Below are 19,185 nucleotides of genomic sequence, written 5' to 3'. Positions count from 1 at the left end.
AACAACCTAGCAACACCATTATATTTAAGCACATTATATATGACGGCACACTATATATTTAGAATCACACAATCCACTGTTCAGGTGTTTCTGCATCTCCTAAAGAAATGCAGTGCCATATAAGTCAGAAAATGTTTGCTCTTGAACTTTTTACACCATATTATTTCAGATAATGATAAACTGCCAAATAATGAAGTAAAAAACAAAGCTACTGCTGAGTTCCTATGGAAGTCTAAGGCAAACTTCTGTATGGCAAAAATTAACAAACAACTTATTATAAATATATTATAATTCCATACCATCTTTTGGAGATTCTGCAGATCTGGGCACAGCTAGCATCTTTGATGTTGGACTTTGGTCATGACAAACTTGATGTAAGAAGTTTATAGATTTTCCTATTAGGAGAACCTAAATATGAAAAGGATATTATTTTTGAAGTTTTTTAACAGAACATTTTCCCTTTCAAAACGTTTTTCAGGGAATATACTTTACTTATTAAAATAGAATAGAATAAGTTGGAAGGGGCCTTGGAGATTTTCTAGTCCAACCCCCTGCACAGGCAGGAAACCCTACACCACTTCAGACAAATGGTTATGCAACATCTTCTTTAAAAACTTCCAGCATTCACAACTTCTGGAGGCAAGTTGTTCCACTGATTAATTGTTCTAACTGTCAGGAAATTTCTCCTTAGTTCTAAGTTGCTTGTCTTCTTGATTAGTTTCCACCCATTACTTCTTGTTCTACCCTCAGGTGCTTTGGAGAATATTTTGACTCCCTCTTCTTTGTTGCAACCCCTGAGATATTGGAACACTGCTATCATGTCTCCCCTAGTCCTTCTTTTCATTAAACTAGACATACCCAGTTCCTGCAACTGTTCTTCATATGTTTTAACCTCCAGTCCCTTAATCATCTTTGTTGCTCTTCTCTGCACTTTTTCTAGAGTCTCCACATCTTTTTTACATCGTGGTGAACAAAATTGAATGCAGTATTCCAAGTGTGGCCTTACCAAGGCATTATAAAGTGGCATTAACACTTCACGTGATCTTGATTCTATCCCTCTGTTTATGCAGCCTAGAACTGTGTTGGCTTTTGCTGCCTAGTAATAACCTCTTGGCAAAAAAAAAAAAAAGCATACAAAAAGTAAACAACAATAAACATTGTTTCAATAAAGCTTCAATAGCTCCTCCCAATTCTATACTCTAAGCAGACTTAGCAAGTAAAGAGGGCCATTAAAGAGGGCCAGTTTACCACTTTGGATGCCTGGTTTAGTAGAATGTTTTTCCCATTTAATGTAAAAAAAAAAGGTTCTATGTGCCCAATTTTGGGGCTAGTCTGAAGAAAAAGGCTTTATAGCAGTGGGTCTTTGACCCAACAGGCCCATTTCCAAGGCCCAAATAATGTCATTACTCCTCACCTGTGTTATTTCACACAAGTGGTTTGGTGGTAGCAATTCCAAACTGGACTCTCACAAAAAAATCAATTATAAATTGCCTCTTATGCACAGGATGTGCCAAATTATCCCCAGTTTAAGAACCACTTGTGTTATAGAATATCAACTTTTATAAGGTCTGCTCCCATATTATGTGTGTGCATATCTGTATGTATGTGTGCAACAGTCAATTTTAAAGTGATCAGAATATTTTCTCAGGTTTATTTTTTCATACCTTCCTGGAGTGATCCATTGTAATGAAAGAAGGAATCATTGATTTTCTCAATGTGTATTTGTCATGCCACAACCGATCTGTTTTCACTGTAGGATCTGAAGCTACAAAGAACTGTGGATAAAACAGTTTTACAATAAGCCTAAATATGATACATATATAATCACACATATTTTTCTATATGTAAAAACTAATATATATTTATATGTACTGTAGACAGAAGATTTGGAAGGTACCTTAGAAATCATTTAATCTAGCTCTCTATTCAATGCCTCATTATTTATATTTTTATCAGAATAGCTTTGCTGCTTAGTCATAACCTCTTGGCCAAAATGACCGTTGTCTTACCTGAACGGTCCTTCTATGGGTGCTGTGAAGGGAATCCAATCATGGGTTAACTTAGCCCTCTAGCCTTGAGACTGAGTATGCAAATTTCAAAGTCACGCCTCCTCTGACTGGACTTCCGTTTCCCTTCAGTTTCTCGTACGAAGTCCACCGAAGGAACAATATGTCAATTGTCAATCAAGCCGCAGGCCATCAGGCACTACCTAGTCGAGTCCAGTCAGAAATAAGAAAGTCACAGAGTCACGACCAAACCGACCAGCCGAAACTGCGGGCGGGTTTGGATTCCCTTCGCAGCACCCATAGAAGGACTGTTCAGGTAAGACAACGGTCATTCTCCTGTGTGCTGCTCCGGGAATCCAATCATGGGATATGCCAAAGCAATTAAGTCCCAGGGTGGGAGCTAGGCTGGTCAGGCTCCTCCGCAGACGGAAGGACCCTTTGCAACACTCTCCGCCCAAAGGACGCCTCAGCCGAGGCAAAGACATCAATCTTGTAGTGGCGAATAAAAGGTGAGGGCGACGCCCAGGTGGCCGCCCTGCAAATCTCTTCTACAGACGCTTGCGTCGCCCAGGCCGCTGTGGTGGCCGCACTCCTGGTGGAATGAGGAGTGATCCGCCTTGGAACCGGTCTGGAGTGGGTGTCATACGCCAACGCAATGCAAGCTTTCAACCATCGGCCGATGGTGTGGGAGGACACCTTCTGTCCCATTGAAGACGGCTGGAAGGAGACGAACAGAGCCTCTGATCTTCGGAACGACGCAGTGCGTTTCACATAGCGACGAAGAGCCCTGCGAACATCCAGATGGTGCCACTGGCGTTCCTGCGGATGAGACGGGTGAGGACAAAAGTCCGGCAGGACAAGTTCCTGAGTCCTGTGAAACAACGAGTTTATCTTCGGAAGAAAGGTCGGATCCAAACGAAGCACCACCTTGTTCGGGTGGAAGATGCAAAGATCCGCACGAACAGAAAGGGCTGCTAGCTCTGACACCCTCCTGGCCGATGTTATGGCCACCAGAAAAGCCGTCTTGAGCGTCAATAATCGGAGGCTGATGGAATGGAGAGGTTCAAAGGGGGCAGCTGTTAGGGCCCTGAGAACCAAGGTCAAATCCCACGTGGGATAACGGTGTACCGTCGGCGGTCGTAAGTTGGAAGCACCCTTAAGGAAGGTCCGAACCCGCGAGTGCTGAGATAAGGAGCGGCCTTGGCCACCCCTGACCACCGTCGACAAGGCTGTGACCTGACGGCGAAGCGTGTTTGGCGCCAACCCTTTGTTGAGGCCGGACTGCAAGAAATCCAGAACTTGGGGCACCGAGGCCTTGATGGGATTGACCCTGGTGCGCCGGCACCACCGACAGAAGGCCTGCCAGGTAGCCTCGTAAATACGGGTAGTTGACGGGCGACGGGCCGCTTGAATGGTAGAAATGACTTCATCTGAATAGTGAAGGGCCGCTAGCATCACCCGCTCACGTGCCACACGGCTAACTGCAACAGCTGAGGGCTCGGGTGCAGGAGAGCCCCTTGGTTGAGCTGAATCCGGTCGTCCGGAATCCTCCAAGGACGCGAAACGGACAGATGGACGAGGTCTGCGTACCAGGGACGTCTGGGCCACATCGGAGCGACCAGCAGTACTTCCGCCTGTTCCGCCAAGATCTTCTGAATGACCGACGGAAGGATCGGGAGAGGAGGAAAGGCATAAAGAAGGCCGGCCGGCCACCGACTGCGTAGAGCGTCTACTCCCTCCGCCCCCGGAGTCTGGTATCGGGAGTAAAACCGGGGAAGCTGCGCATTGTGCGGGTGAGCAAACAGATCCACCTCGGGTAGGCCGAAGCGGCGAGAGAGTTCCTGGAAGAGAATGGGGTGGAGCTGCCACTCCCCCTGATCCACAGTCGCTTTGCTCAGCCAGTCCGCCTGAGTGTTGGCTTCGCCCGAGATGTGCTCCGCCCGAATCGATGAGAGTCTGGGCTCCGCCCAATGGAACAACCTTTCCGCTTCCAGCATCAGAGCTCTGGACTGTGTTCCCCCTTGGCGGTTGATGTGGGCCTTGGAGGCCACATTGTCGGTCAAAACTAACACATGGCAATGAGATACAATGTCCCAAAACTCCAGGAGAGCTAGACGGATGGCCCGCAACTCCAGCCAGTTTATGCTGTTCGTCAGCTCCTGATCTGACCAGCGACCTTGGGCCACTCTGTCCAGGGCATGGGCCCCCCATCCAAATAAACTGGCGTCCGTTGTAACTTGTACGCGGTCCGGCTCCTTGAATGGACATCCCCGGAGGAGCCTGGACGACATCCACCAATGCAGGGACCGCCTGGCCTTGCCCGGAAGCTGCACCTTGATGTGGGAATGACTGGTATGCGCTCTCTGGAAGGGCAGCAGAAACCACTGGAGAGGGCGCGCATGGAACCTGGCCCAGGGCACCACGCCGATGCAGGAGATCATCTTTCCTAGCAGTTTGGACAGCGACAGCAGTGGTACTCGCCGTTGAGATAGCACATGATGCGCCAGATGGTATATGCTCTGCCTCCTTTCCGGGGACAGGAAAACCTCGCACGACATCGAGTTGATGGTGGTTCCCAGATGAAGGAGGGACGTGGTTGGACGCAGATGGCTCTTGGGCAGGTTGAGGACAAACCCATGGTTTCGCAATGAGTCCATCATGACCTGTAGGTCTCGGAGAGCCTGATCTCGAGAGGGCGACAACACCAACACGTCGTCTAAATAACAATTGATGCGTATTGGAATTGAGCTAAGGGAAGCTGCCAACACTGCCAGAAGTTTGGTGAACGTGCGCGGGGCCGAGGAGAGGCCGAATGGCAAGGCCCGGTATTGATAATGGCGGCCGTTGAAGTGAAACCGCAGGAACTTCCGATGTGCCGGATGAATGGGCACATGGAGGTACGCTTCTTTGATGTCTATAGAAGTTATCATGTCGCCTTGGCGGATGGAAGCCAATATGCTTTTTAGAGACTGCATTTTGAATTTTTGGTATTTGATATGCTGATTGAGCTGTTTCAAATCTAGGATTGCCCTCCATCCCCCGGAGTTCTTTGGTACCAGGAACAAGATGGAATAAAACCCTAGGCCTTCCTGCCCCTTGGGTACTTGTTCTATGGCCCTGATGGTGAGAAGATGGAATATCTCGGCGTCCATAAGGCGCCGTTTCGACGGGCACCTGGGCACAGGGCACCTGATGAACCTCCTCGGGGGGATGGATAGAAATTCTAGAGTGAGACCCAAGCTCACCACTTGAAGGGCCCAGGGGTCTGATGTGAGCTCCGCCCATTGGTGGGCGAAGGCCAAGAGACGTCCTCCTATGGCCCCTACCTCCTGCGAGTCAGCAGTATCTACGAAAGGAACGGTTGCCCGCTCCTCGGGAGGACCGTCTACTCTGCGCCTGACCCTGCTGGCGCCCCCTGTCTCTGGCCCCAGCTCGGTCCTGGCCACGGTCCTGTGCCTGGGAGAACCCCCTGGTGTAGTTGGGGACATAGGGGGCGGAAGTAAACCCCGAGTCCCCAGACCAAAAGGGCTGCCGCCTATTATAAGGCTGTGGCCTTCTAAGTACACGGGCGCTAGTGGAGGGAAGCACCTTGCGTTTGTCCCGAGTCTCAATGAGAATGGGATCCAGCACTGAACCAAACAAGGCCCCGCCCTTGAAGGGCGTGGATGCTAGGCGCCACTTAGATTTGACATCAGCTTGCCAGTAGCGGAGCCAGAGCAAGCGGCGAGAGGCCACATTGGAAACCACGGCTCGGGATGCAAATTTTGCCGCGCTAAGGGTGGCATCTGCAGAATACTCTAGGGCCGCTATCAGCTTGGTGACATCCTGATGGAGGCGCAGTTCCTCCGGGTCCAGCCTTTCCTGTAGTTGTCTCAGCCAAACTAAGGAAGTCCTATTAAAGAAGGAAGCTGCAGTAGCAGAACGCAAGGCCCACGCTGCTGCCTGATGAGTTTTACGAATGACCGATTCGGCCTTGCGGTCCTCGGCCTTCAATCCTTCTGAAATTTCAGAAGGAATTAACGCCGGTGAAGCAAGAGCAGCAATGGGAGCATCCACCGTGGGAAACTGGAGGAGTGCTTCCAACTCTGGGGAAGATGTGTAAAGATGTGCTTCCTATCTCCAGACCCTGGAGGCTTAACTGCGGTCGGCTCATCCCACTGCTTCTGGATTAAATCAAGAAAAAGCTTGGGAGATGGGATAAAATCCTGCAAGGCCACCTGCTCAGCAAAGAGCCGCTCGGTGGCATCCAGGCCCACAGCAGCACTTTCTCCAGAAACCGCCTCCCCCATGTGGGCGGTAGTCTTGGCCTTATACAGCAGAGACTTGAAAAGAGTGTGCCTGAAGAGCCCAGGGGCAGTAGGCTGATCCATAGGTAGGCCCTCATCACCAGAAAAATCCCTATCCAGGATTTCACCTTCCTCCACTAAAGGAGATTGTGCACTAAACACAGAGGGTAAAGGGGAAGGAGGATCCGTTTGCAGGATGGAAAAATCCCCTTGCAGTGCCTGAGGAGCTAGGCCCGAGTAGGCCCGAGTAGGCCTGGAGGCCTGGGATCTACGCATTAATTCCGCATCCACCCCTCTGGAAATAGCCTCTGAGATCATGCTGTAAAAATCAGCAGGAAGGCCCAAATCCTGGCCCTCCAGAGGCCTGAGGCCTGCAGCTGTGGGGGTGAATGTGGCAGAAGGCCCAGCGCGTGGAGGCGAACGAAGAGAAGCCCCACTAGCCTCAGAAATAATTGGGGGAGATTGAGGCCCGAAAACCCCTACCTCAGGAAGAGGGGCCTGGGGAAGCTGAATATCAGGGGACCAACCCTGCTCAACGACTCGCACCGGAGAAACAGGCTGCTGAATCAGAACCGGAGGGGAACAAATGGGAGCCCCAGATGCCTTGGGGGGAGCCTTGGCCTTATCTTCGCGCTTGTGCGACTTATCCCGAACAGTAGATGAGGCTCGAGGCCTGCTACTGGAAGCCCTGGTCGTGGCCTTGCTAGGCCCAGGGTTATCCCCCCCTCGCTAGGGGAACGGGGCTCAGAAACTGGCCCGACAGTACCTTGCACTACCGATTGATCAGCCATGGTATGAATTTGAAAGAGCTCAATCAGCGAAACAAAGGAATGCAATTGTAAAGCACTCGCCAAGAACGCCACGTGGAAGCAGAGACAAAGAGAGAAGCGACCTCCTTCCTGAGTCAGCAACCTCGAGTGAGGGAAAAGGGAGGGGCGAAAGCAGCGCGCAGACTCAAGCGCGCGAATAAATTCTGCCTTCTCATCCCCAGACATTATCACGCATGCGTGAAGTTGCTTCCAAATAAGGCAGCCGACATCAAAGGCGCGAAATTTAAAGGAAACGGCAGGGAGAAATCCCAAACAGCCGATCCATGCAATCCTCCGGCAGCCACTCCAGCGAGGGCAGAAGGGAGGGAGGCAGGGAGGAGGAGAGGAACAGCCCCGATAAGCCACAGCTTCGGATCTGACCGCGCCCGTAGGCAGGTGCTATCCGGTGTGGAAGGCGGCGCTGGAGAGACTCAGCTTCCCTGCGCGCCGAACTTAAAGGGAGGACAGGCGGAGAAGCCGTTTGGAAACGGCAAGATCGCCCCACGCTCCAGCTGCAGTAATCCGATATCCCTGCAAAGGGAGTAGTGAGAGAGGAATCGGCTGGCAGAAAACTGCCGCTTTACCTCCAACCAGCAAGAAATCCACAATGAAAAAACCAAGGAAATCCAGTATTAATCCTGAGAAATTATCAATTAGTCAAGAGAGAATTGAAAGTAGGTCTCGTAGGCTTGGACTGAGTAAGAGAAAAACTGAAGGGAAACGGAAGTCCAGTCAGAGGAGGCGTGACTTTGAAATTTGCATACTCAGTCTCAAGGCTAGAGGGCTAAGTTAACCCATGATTGGATTCCCGGAGCAGCACACAGGAGAAAAAAGGTTTATTTATTTTTTAAAACTTGTTTGTTGTCTTGCAAATCCAAATTTTCTCATGGTAGCTTACTATAAACTTTTTTTTTTTAAAAAAATCATTTTTAAAAGACTATGCATTCACAGCAAAGAGTTACAAAGACATGCAACACAAAATTGGAAGTTTTTAGCTTTTCTGTTAGCCTAAAATGTTAAGAAAGGAATCATGTCATAATAGTATCCAGTTTGTTCAAAATCTAGTTAATTTTGAGCTTTATAGGGCATAAAGTCAAATAAATATAACCTAGATAATTTTTATCTTTTCAAAAAAGAAAATATGCCCATCTATTTAAGAAATACATCTAGAGAAAACAGGTAAGAAAATTTTAGTGGCCCTCCTTCCTTTTTGCTGGTAGCCTTAATGCACATTAGATCATCTGTTAAATAATTCAAAAATAAGAGCAATCCCCTCATTCATTATCTATTTCTCCAATGTTGGAAACAAAATAGAAGAATCCAAGTGAGTGCAATACTTTAGAGATTAAAGTATAAAGATCCAAAAAGTGTCTAGTCCACAGCCCTCCCCTCTTCTAGCTGAGAGATCTCATGCTAGAAAAATTCAATAGACCAATGTAATACAAGATGAATTAAAATATATTAATCATAAATATCAAAGAAATATACAACAATTTTGGCAGCACATATAATATTCAGGAAGGGTTCAAATACAGTTAGCTATTAGTATTAATATCCCTGTAATCACAAGCAATTTTATGTATTAGAAATTAGTTTTGAAATGTACTGTATCTCCATTGACAGATGCAGTACCAAGACCTTGATCTCTTCCTTCCCATAGAATGAACTTTGTCCTTTCTTTTTCTAGCTAAATGCAGTCAAATAACTTCTGCAGTATCTTAGGACATTTCCCCTTTGAGGAGACCCTGCTTCTGGAATGGCCTCCTGGAGGAGTGCTATCTGTTTGAACATTATTTGCTTTCTGAAAAAAAAAAGTTAAAAACAGAGCTTTTCCAGAAGGCTCTTTTGGGGTATAGCACTATGTATTGCTTTCAGACATTTATTTGTAAGATATTTTTGTTTGATTAGTTTGGCATGCTCATTGTATTAATAAAATCGCCAAGAGTCTTCAACAATTGTAGAGTTAGAAATTGATGAATAAATGTTTAATTTTTTTGCTTTATTTATTGTATATCCTGCGTTTATTGTTTTTACAAATAGCAATAGCAATAGCAGTTAGACTTATATACCGCTTCATAGGGCTTTCAGCCCTCTCTAAGCGGTTTACAGAGTCAGCATATTGCCCCCAACAACAATCCGGGTCCTCATTTTACCCACCTCGGAAGGATGGAAGGCTGAGTCAACCCTGAGCCGGTGAGATTTGAACAGCCGAACTGTAGAACTGCAGTCAGCTGAAGTAGCCTGCAGTGCTGCATTTAACCACTGCGCCACCTCGGCTCTTATAATTCAAATAATACAAATTAATACAAATAATTCAAAGGGTGACACTCTCAAAAATTATCAACAAATTTGCACATCTCTCTGCTGGTTCTCCACAATTACGGCTTGACACCCCATCAAAAGAAAAGCACACAAAATTCGGGCATTAAGATAAATCTAAATTGGTGCCCATCAGTGCCTGTTTATCACCACGTCTGGTTTAAGCAATGTAGTTTATTTCAATCCTGATTTGGTCACTTGGCTTACTAAATGCCTCCTTTCCCCAAGCCCAAACTGCCCCTTTTATCTGCATGCGTATTCATCTTATATCTCAATTATATACTCTTGCTTTGCTCATTCCCGTCTTATGTTTTCTGTGGTAATCAGGGATCCTAACCTTACATTGCTCCTACTAATATATTACCAAAAACTTCACCTGTTAGCTCCTCAAAATAAATACACACACACCTATACATGTATATACTTTGTAATATTAGCATTATGAAAGCATTAGCATTGGTACATGTTATTTATAAGGCTGTTTTAAATCCGTTTTGTTCCCAATTAAATGAAAGAAAAAGATAAGGTTGTTTACACAACAATGGAAGTAGGCATATTTAAACAATATTGGAACTTCTGTAAACAAGGTAATAAATCTCATTATATCCATTCTAATGCAAACACTTTAGTTGGATGTCTTTGATCATTATCTTCACTATAAATGGAATGCAATTTCTGAATTAGATGTTTCAGCTATTTATATGCATACATTCTAATCCCATGAACCAGATCTTGTCTGAAAGTAGATTACTCTCTTTTTATGTAAGAAGAAACAATAAGAACTTGTAAAGACATCCCATTTTCAATTTTTAAAATTTATTTATGAATACACAAGATCACAGGCTTCAGACTAAACCCCATACTCAGTATGTGCTATACAAAGAAATACAAGCAAAAAGGGAATAAAAATGGATGTGAAAAAGGGTGAGGGGGAACAGATCCCAAAGCATAATAATCTACCTCCCCCTTTATACACATTTGCACTGGAACATCGTAGTAACTGATAAATATGTATACACAACATATACACTTACTCATTTAGGAAAAAATATATTTTAAAGATCTATTTTCTAAAATTTACTATAGCTATTCTGCTCAACAACAGGCATGAAACCATAATTGAAGTATTAATGAGAAAAATATAATTTTAAATCCATCAGACAATTAAATCATCTTTCAGAACCATGAAAACACTCATTTTATAACCAGGGCAAAGTAACATGCAATTAATGTATTTAGAAAACATTATTTTTATATTTAAAAAATACAAAAAGCAAGAAGAGCATTTTATAATAATCCTATTAAAAAAAAGATCTTGGAAAGGGTGAAGAAAACCAAGGTCAGAACATAATTGCAATATAATTATTTTATTGATTCAGTTTACCCATTCAAGATTCTTTGAGTTTTGTTATTATATCTAGTACAAAAAGAATTGCAGGAGAAATGAGAAATCATAGTACAATCTAACTGATGAACAAATGCCAAGGTCTTCCAACCAACAGATAACAGGGGTTGATTTTCTGCTGAGGAAATTAAGAGCTTGTTTACAAAAGCAATCAAAGTCCTAGAGGAAAACCCACATTTTCATTTGCCCCAATATAATGAGGCCCCTCTTTTCTTTCCAAAAACACTATATGACAAGCTTTTTGTAAGGGTCATATTCACCAGGATATTCATATTTGGTATAGCAGAATGTTCCTGGGGTTTTCACCCATAAGATTTCTATATCAGATGGAAGTTTATTTTACTAATTAAAGCTTCAAGTTTATAATGGATGTTGTGCATTTATCCTAGTACATAACCAAATTAAGATTAAATGCTGACTGTTAATGGACATCCTCTATATATTTTGACTTTAACTGAGAAAATTTCTCAGCCAACATGGCTGCTTTTGAAAATTTGTGAAATTATTAAATTTGTAAGTTATCATTTATTTCAACAAACATTAAGAAATATTTTTTTTAGAAAAAAAACCCAAAAATAAATCAACTATTGCATATTCATGCAAGATCTCTTATAAATATGAGACATGATTCCTTGGATCCTGGTCATTTTATCCTAATACAAAGATATGCATAAGTTGTTTTTTTTTTACAGCCAATCCATGCAGGACCAATTTAAAAATAATTTATTGGTTGGTTTATGGCAGGGGTTTTTCTAATTATCCATTGGAGTCTGTACCTGTCCTGTTTGGTTGCTGTACCAAGTAAGACAGTTATAGAATTACAAATGATAAGACTCAGTAATTCCTCTGCAGAACAGCTCCTGGGGCAGTCTGAAGTTCCTGAGATGATGCAGGAAGAACATTCTTTGCTGTGCCTTTTTAATGATGGTTCTAACGTTAGGTGTCCATTTCAAATCCTGGGAGATTATAGAACCCCAAAACTTGAAGGATTCTACTGCTGATATTGTGCTGTCTAATATAGTAAGAGATGATAGAACAGAGGGGCTCCTCCTAAATTTCACTCTTATCTCTACAGCTTTAAGCATGTTCAGCTCCTGACTGTTCCGGCTGCACCATACAGCCAGTTGTTCAATCCATCTATATGCATACCCTCTCACTATCTCGAATGAGATCAACGACTGTATACAGACAAACTTCAGTAATTTAATAGAGAGATCCCTAGAGATGCAGCCATGAGTATAGAAAGAGAAGAGCAATACAGAGAGCACACAACCCTATCCAGCAAGAAGTTAATAATCCACCTACAAGTATGGATAGGCACAGCTAACTGAATCAGTTTAGAGTGACGAATTTCTGGAATGATGGTATTGAATGCCAAGCTGAAATCTACAAATGGATAGGTTCCTGGAGATTCAAAATGCTGAAAGAGGTAATGCAGTGCCATACTGAGTTATTTAAAAATTCAGTTATTAAATTATATATTAAGCCCATTTTAAGTTTTAATAACATTATAATTTAATAAGTTTAAATTGAATATTAAGTTTATTATTAAGTTAATATTAAGTTATTTAAAAATATAATATAAATATATTATTTTTATATATAACTTTATATAACTCACTTCATGGTATGTGTCCTCCAATTCTCCATCATAAATCCAACGATAAAGAAAATTCAGGATGGGATGTGATACAAGGCCAAGAATATGTTGTACCAGGGATTTCATGTAGGGATCACCTGTTTTACTGTAGGCATGAACAGCTGATGCAAGTTCACCTCCTTTTCTTCCTGGAAAAATACAGTGTATAAGGTTTGATTGATGGAGAACCGACAAGAATGATGCATTATAATCTGGAATACCTCTAATACTTCTGTACTAAGCAAATAACTAGGAATGAATAGAATAGAATAGAATAGAATAGAATTTTATTATTTGTATGCCGCCCTTCTCCGGGAGGACTCAGGGCGGCGAACAATTCAAGGGGGGAAAAAAGGGGAACATAAAAAACAAAATACAAATAATAAAAGTAAACAACAGTTGCACAACCATACATGTCGAGAGGGGAGGGAACTCATCACCCCCAGGCCTGTCGGCAAAGCCAGGTTTTGACGGCTTTTCGGAAGGCCTGGAGAGAGGTGAGGGTCCGAATCCCTGCGGGGAGTTCATTCCAGAGGGCCGGAGCTGCCACAGAGAAGGCCCTCCCCCGGGTAATAGCCAGGTGGCATTGGCTGGTAGATGGCACCCGGAGGAGGCCAACCCTGTGAGATCTAATGGGTCTGTGGGAGGTAATTGGCAGCAGGCAAATTCTGAAATTCTGACCCAACACCATTGGCTAGCACAGAGGTCTTCAAACCTGGCAACTTTAAGACTTATGGACTTCAACTCCCAGAATTCTCCAGCCAGCTATGCTGGAATTCTGGGAGTTGAAGTCCACAAGTCTTAAAGTTGTCAAGTTTGGGGACTCTTGGGCTAGAGGATGAAGCCACTGTTTCTCTACCCTTTACCTCCTGGTGCTATTAGTTTCTCTTCTGTAGCTGATTGGAACTTGGCAGAAGGCATTCAATGCAGCACAACCAGGTAAGAATTTTTCCTGAAGCCATTTAAGCAATTGATTGCCCTCTGCAAAGATGAGGGCAAACTTCCTTCTTAAACCTTTTGCATTATAAATCCAGCCTGCTTTCCCCACACCATTTTCACAACCTAATGGCCTGCTCTATGTAACTCACACAATTATTGAACTAATTATTGCTGGGAAATTCCAGTTCCCAATGTTCACAGTTATTCTCTCCATCAGCCGTACCCTTTCATTCCATGTCCATGGAAAGATCAAGCATATCCAGAGCAACAGGAAAAGGAAGAATATCCCACTCTAACCCCTCTCATATTGAGAGTGGCAGGTATGAGCACACCCACCCCTCTCAATTTTCATAGCAGAATATTCCTCTTCAACCGAAGATGATGGGGCAGCTGCATTTTCAGAATTCTCCCTGTCACCTTCTGCAGTCTCCTGCAATCCAGGGGAAGGTGAATCACGGAGACAATCAAGGTATCTCTGCAACTCAATCACCGAACAAGTAAGAAAGATGCCTTAACAGAAATATGAAGAAGCTTTATTAAGGCAAAAGAGGACAAAGTAACATAAGCTACGGTGGCACAGTGATTAGAGTGCAGTACTGCAGGCTTCTTCTGCTGACTGCCGGCTGACTGCAATTTGGCAGTTCAAATCTCACCAGGCTCAAGATTGACTCCACCTTCCATCCTTCTGAGGTGGGTAAAATGAGTCCCTAAATTGTTGGGAGCAATATGCTGATGCTGTAAACCACTTAGAGAGGGCTGTAAAGCACTGTAAAGCAGTATATAATAGCAGTAGACTTATATACCGCTTCATAGGCCTTTTAGGCCTCTCTAAGCGGTTTACAGAGAGTCAGCATATTGCCCCCAACAATCTGGGTCCTCATTTTACCCACCTCGGAAGGATGGAAGGCTGAGTCAACCCTGAGCCGGTGAGATTTGAACCGCTGACCTGCTGATCTAGCAGTAGCCTGCAGTGCTGCATTTAACCACTGCGCCACCTTGGCTCTTAAGTCAAAGCGCTATTGCTCTTTGGAAGTGGTTGAGGCAGACGCTTCCTGGTTCAATGGAATATAGAAAAGGAGGAGACACAACACAATCAGATTTGTAAGATTTTGTTATTTTTGCCAATCTCAATGAAAAAAAAAGGTTTTAGCCTTCCTGTGGAGTTGATTTCTTTGTTTCTCAACCTAGCGGGACAAGAATCATCAATACCAGGTATTCCTTGTCTCCAGAATTTGAGACTTTAGCAGAAGGCTTTTCATGTGGCCAGTTAGTGTTTCACTGGAAACAGTAAAAGACAAGGTGTAATGGTTGTCAGGCAGGTACCCATACAAGTGACTGTTACCTAAGCAAGTCAAACCTACAGAACATCCACATACAAACAAACCAATATTTTAAGAAGTTTAGTCTCCTTGTAATTATGCCTGTGGGCTCAAAGAAAAAGGATCAGCATGAGTGATTCAGTTTTTTTAAGATGAATGTCTAAGAGAATTAGTGAAAGATACAGCCTGGAGGACAAAAGGGAAAGGGGGACATTATTGAAACCTTTAAATACATTAAGAGTGTGAATAAGGTTCTGGAAGCAGTATTTTGAATATTAAGCAAAAATCAAGAAAAAGGAGGCATAATGTCAAACTGACAGGAGGTAAGTTCAAAAGTAATGTTAGAAAATATTACTTCACAGAAAGTACAGTGGAAGCTTAGAACTAGTTTCCTGTGAGGCAGTGAGTCAATCACCTGTAACTGAGTTTAAACTGGATAAACACATGTCTATCATCAAACAAAAATTTAAAAATTTTAAAAAATTAAAACGTTCAAAGGGCAAACTCAATGGACCACTAGGTCTTTTTCTACCCTCAGTTTTTTGTGTCTGTTTCTATACAAGGGACATAAGAAGTTCAGTACGTGACTGTCTGGATCAGACTGCTTTTGGGAAGTGTGACAGATTAGGAATGATCACTGAAGAAAAGGGAAAGTATAGTGAATGATGTTAGCATAAAATACATTTTGCTCTATTTCCCTTTGTTTATTTCACACCCTTCATTTTGATTACTATTCCTTACTCCCTTTCTGCCTTCCATACAATGTTGCTTACCCCAAAAGCAATAGTGTGATGTGTATGTACAGTGTTTCCCCGAAAATACAACATGTCGTGATAATAAGACCGTGCCACATTTTTCGGGTGGGCAAAAATAAGCCCTCTGGACACTCCCCTCCAGCCAGGCAGAGCACCATTCACCAACCTAGCAGTATCCCGAAGGTACTAAGCGCAGGAACGGGGTGGGGGGGCAAAGGCTCGCGTTGCTTGGCGCCTTCGGGTTACCGCTAGGTCAGTGAGCAGTGTTATGCCCAACTGGAGAGGGGGGTTGCCGGGCAGTTGCTCTCTTGCGAGCGGGCTCCCGAAGAGCTGGGCACAGCCTCAGGGTCGAATGGCTGTGTTGCGCTGTCGCAGCAGCTCTACACAGCAGCCATGAGGTGACGACGTTCACAAGCAGCTGCCCGGCAACCCCCCTTTCCAGCCATGCACAGCACCATTCACTGACCTAGGGGTATTGCCAAGCTGCATGAGCACCTGTTCGCCGTCCTCTGGCTCCCGCGGCTTGGCGCCTTCAAAATGCCCCTAGGTCAGTGAATGGGGCTCTGCATAGCTGGAGAGAGGGGTTGTGCGAGAGGCTTTTCTGCTCCCCGCTCGCGCACCTCCCAGCCTCACAATGCCCTTGCCTAGCTCTCCCTGCAGAGTCAGGGCACCTCCGCTGCCACTGCCGCCCACCGCCGCTGCATGGCTTTTTCTGCAGCTTCCAAAGTACGGAAGTAGGATGCCGAGTATTCCAGAAGTTGCCACTCTGGGAATACGCTCTATGGTTGTATGCTCTGGGAGTACACTCTGCCTCAGCCAGCCCACAACCATAGAGCATACTCCCAGAGCGGCCGCTGCCAAAAGACTTGGCTGCGGATCTCCGGAGTTTGGAAGCCAGAGAGTAGGTTATGCTCGGAGCGCCACAGCAGCAGCAGTACACTGGCCCTGCAGGGAGAGCTGGGCCAGGGCATGGTGAGGTTGGGAGGCACACCAGCTGGGGACAGAACAGGCGCTCACGCAACCTCCCTTTCCAGCCGGGTAGAGCGCCATGCACTGACCTAAGGGTATCCCAAATGCGTCAAACCGCAGGAGCTGGGGGAGAGGGCAGAGCACCACATGGCTTAGCACCTTTGGGATATCACTGGGTCCGTGAGTGGCGCTCTGCACGGCTAGAAAGGGGGGTGGCTGCTTGTGAGCGTGGTCACCTCATGGCTGGTATGTTGCGCTGCTGCAACAGCGCAACACAGCTGTTTGCCCCTGAGGCTGTGCCTGGCTCTTTGGGCGCCCACTTGCAAGAGAGCAGCCACCCTCCAACCCCAAAACAATAAGCCCCCCGATAATAAGATCCAATCAATATTTGGGGGGGGTGTCAAAAGAAAATAAGACCCTGTCTTATTTGGGGGAAACACAGTATGTAATACTCTAGTCCTGACAAATCATCTAACTGGAAGCTTGTGAGGTATCAGTATTATTTTAACATTAATTTTTGTTTTATGTGCAATTGGAAGTATTGTTTTACCATGACAATGATCAACTAGAGCTGCAAGAGTTTTCAATCTTATTTTAGGATCATACGTCCAGACTAATAGACGGCGAAGTGTTAAACTGCTTTCAATCCCCAAATTGACACCTTGATCATCTTCTACCTGCAACTGAAAAAAAAAATCAAGAGATTAGAAGTTTTATATCAACATTCTATGCATACCAACTCTGAAATATATTGCATTGAATTTAAATGGAACTTAATCCGTTAGCAAGATTAAGTTACTTACTCAAACCTTCCTCAATCAACAATGAACATGTCTTTTGTTTATTTTAATCTGAATTTTTAATCTCAATTTGACCCATGCATTTATATATTCTTGATTGTTCACTGTCTGACTGGAGGTTGTGTGGAAAATGTACAGGTGAAAGTCAAAAAATTAGAATATTGTGCAAAAGTTCATTTATTTCAGTAATGCAACTTAAAAGGTGAAACTAATATATGAGATAAGACTCATTACATGCAAAGCAAGATAGTTCAAGCCTTGATTTGTCATAATTGTGATGATTATGGCATATAGCTCATGAAAACCCCAATCCACCATCTCAGAAAATTAGAATATTACATGCAAACAATAAAACAAGGATTGCATATAGAACAATATAGGACCTCTGAAAAGTATAAGCATGCATATATACTCAGTACTTGATTTGGGCCCCTTTTGCAGCAATTACTGCCTCAATGCGGCATGGCATGGAAGCTATCAGCCTGTGGCACTGCTGAGATCTTCTGGAAGACCAGGATGCTTCAATAGCAGCCTTCAGCTCTTTTTCATTGTTTGGTCTCATGTCTTTCATCTTTCTCTTGGCAATGCACCATAGATTCTCTATGGGGTTCTGGGCAGATGAGTTTGCTGGCCAATCAAGCACAGTAATCCCACAGTCACTGAACCAGGTTTTGGTGCTTTTGGCAGTGTGGGCAGCTGGAAAATGAAGTCAACATCCCCATAAAGCTCATCTGCGGAAGGAAGCATGAAGTGCTCCAAAATCTCCTGGTAGATGGCTGCATTGACCCTGGTCTTAATGAAGCACAGTGGTCCAAAGTCCTGTTGCTCAGTGGTCCAAAGTCCTCTTTTCTGTTGAGAGCAACTTTTGCTAAAAGCACTAAAACCTGGTTCAATGGCCGTGGGATTACTGTGCTTGATTGGCCTCTCCATTCTTCCTCCATACTCTGGGTCCTTGGTTTCCAAATAAGATGCACAATATTCTAATTTTTTGAATTTCACCTGTATGTATGTAAAAACATGCTTAGAATAACACATTAGAGAATCATCAGAACTGGCATTTTTGAAAATATTTAAAAGAAAGCCTGTGTTTATTAAATAAATCAAAAAGCACATAGATGGGAAATTGTAGATAATAAGAAATAAAATTTTAAACCCCAAATGTTACAACGATTTGCTATCAAATAGTTGCTCAACAATGTTGGAAAATGTAATAAATACTATTTTTTTTAAAAATGTTTCTGTAAAAATAGCAACATTCTTAATTTAATTCTATACATATTTCATGTTATATGCATACAAAAAATATTATAAAGTAGAATTATTTGTTTAGTAGCTCAGAAATAATATTCTAACAGAACTGACAATGCACAACAAAGTGCATGAAAATGGATAGAGGGAAATTAGCAGAATTATAGTATTTTTCTTGTAATTCTTAGGCAATACATTTTAACAACTATTTATAAATCTATAATAGAGACTATAGCTCTCTAGAGATCATTGCACTACAACTCCTTTCAGCATGCTGAGCATTAACCAAACTGACAAGAGTTGCTGAGAACTGACGTCTCAATTCCTCTTAGCATGTAAGAACCCATTCCTGAAGTACAGATGCACAATTGTCCAATTGTGTGGATTTATTTACCTGTGAGTGTAAAACAGACAATAATCTGTAGTATTCTTTAAGTTCTTGATTTAAGGCAGCACAAAAACTCTAAAAGACAAAAGGAATCAAAACAATTGTTATATTTCAATTACATTACGGAGTGATCTAAAGGATTATATTCTGTTGACTCAAAATACATTTGAGGAAGTAAAGTACCTTCATCTCTTTCTGTCAGATTTCACACCTGTATGTCAAAGGAAATGGCACCATTCAATTCTAAATGACTTTCAATGCAATCTGGACAGAAGAAGTACAATAACCAGCCTAGGTGATCTT

The 19,185-nt window shown here is 43.6% G+C and overlaps 1 protein-coding gene across 1 annotated transcript in view; it reads right to left on the bottom strand.

Annotated features, from left to right (window-relative positions):
* The window catches only part of TUBGCP3 (tubulin gamma complex associated protein 3), a 79,259-nt gene that overhangs the window by 22,069 nt on the left and 38,005 nt on the right, over positions 1-19,185 (bottom strand). The window contains exons 9-13 of the mRNA XM_032226661.1: positions 18,889-18,957; positions 16,997-17,129; positions 12,447-12,613; positions 1,665-1,775; positions 300-408 (exon numbers count right to left, since the gene is read on the bottom strand). Coding sequence (XP_032082552.1) covers positions 300-408; positions 1,665-1,775; positions 12,447-12,613; positions 16,997-17,129; positions 18,889-18,957 — 589 coding nt within the window. The remainder of the gene's footprint in view (positions 1-299; positions 409-1,664; positions 1,776-12,446; positions 12,614-16,996; positions 17,130-18,888; positions 18,958-19,185) is intronic.

The sequence above is a fragment of the Thamnophis elegans genome, chromosome 11 (genome assembly GCF_009769535.1).
Source record: "Thamnophis elegans isolate rThaEle1 chromosome 11, rThaEle1.pri, whole genome shotgun sequence".
NCBI classification, from domain to species: domain Eukaryota; kingdom Metazoa; phylum Chordata; class Lepidosauria; order Squamata; family Colubridae; genus Thamnophis; species Thamnophis elegans.
The sequence above is the reverse complement of the archived record's forward strand: the minus strand, read 5'-3'. Positions and strand labels throughout refer to the sequence as shown.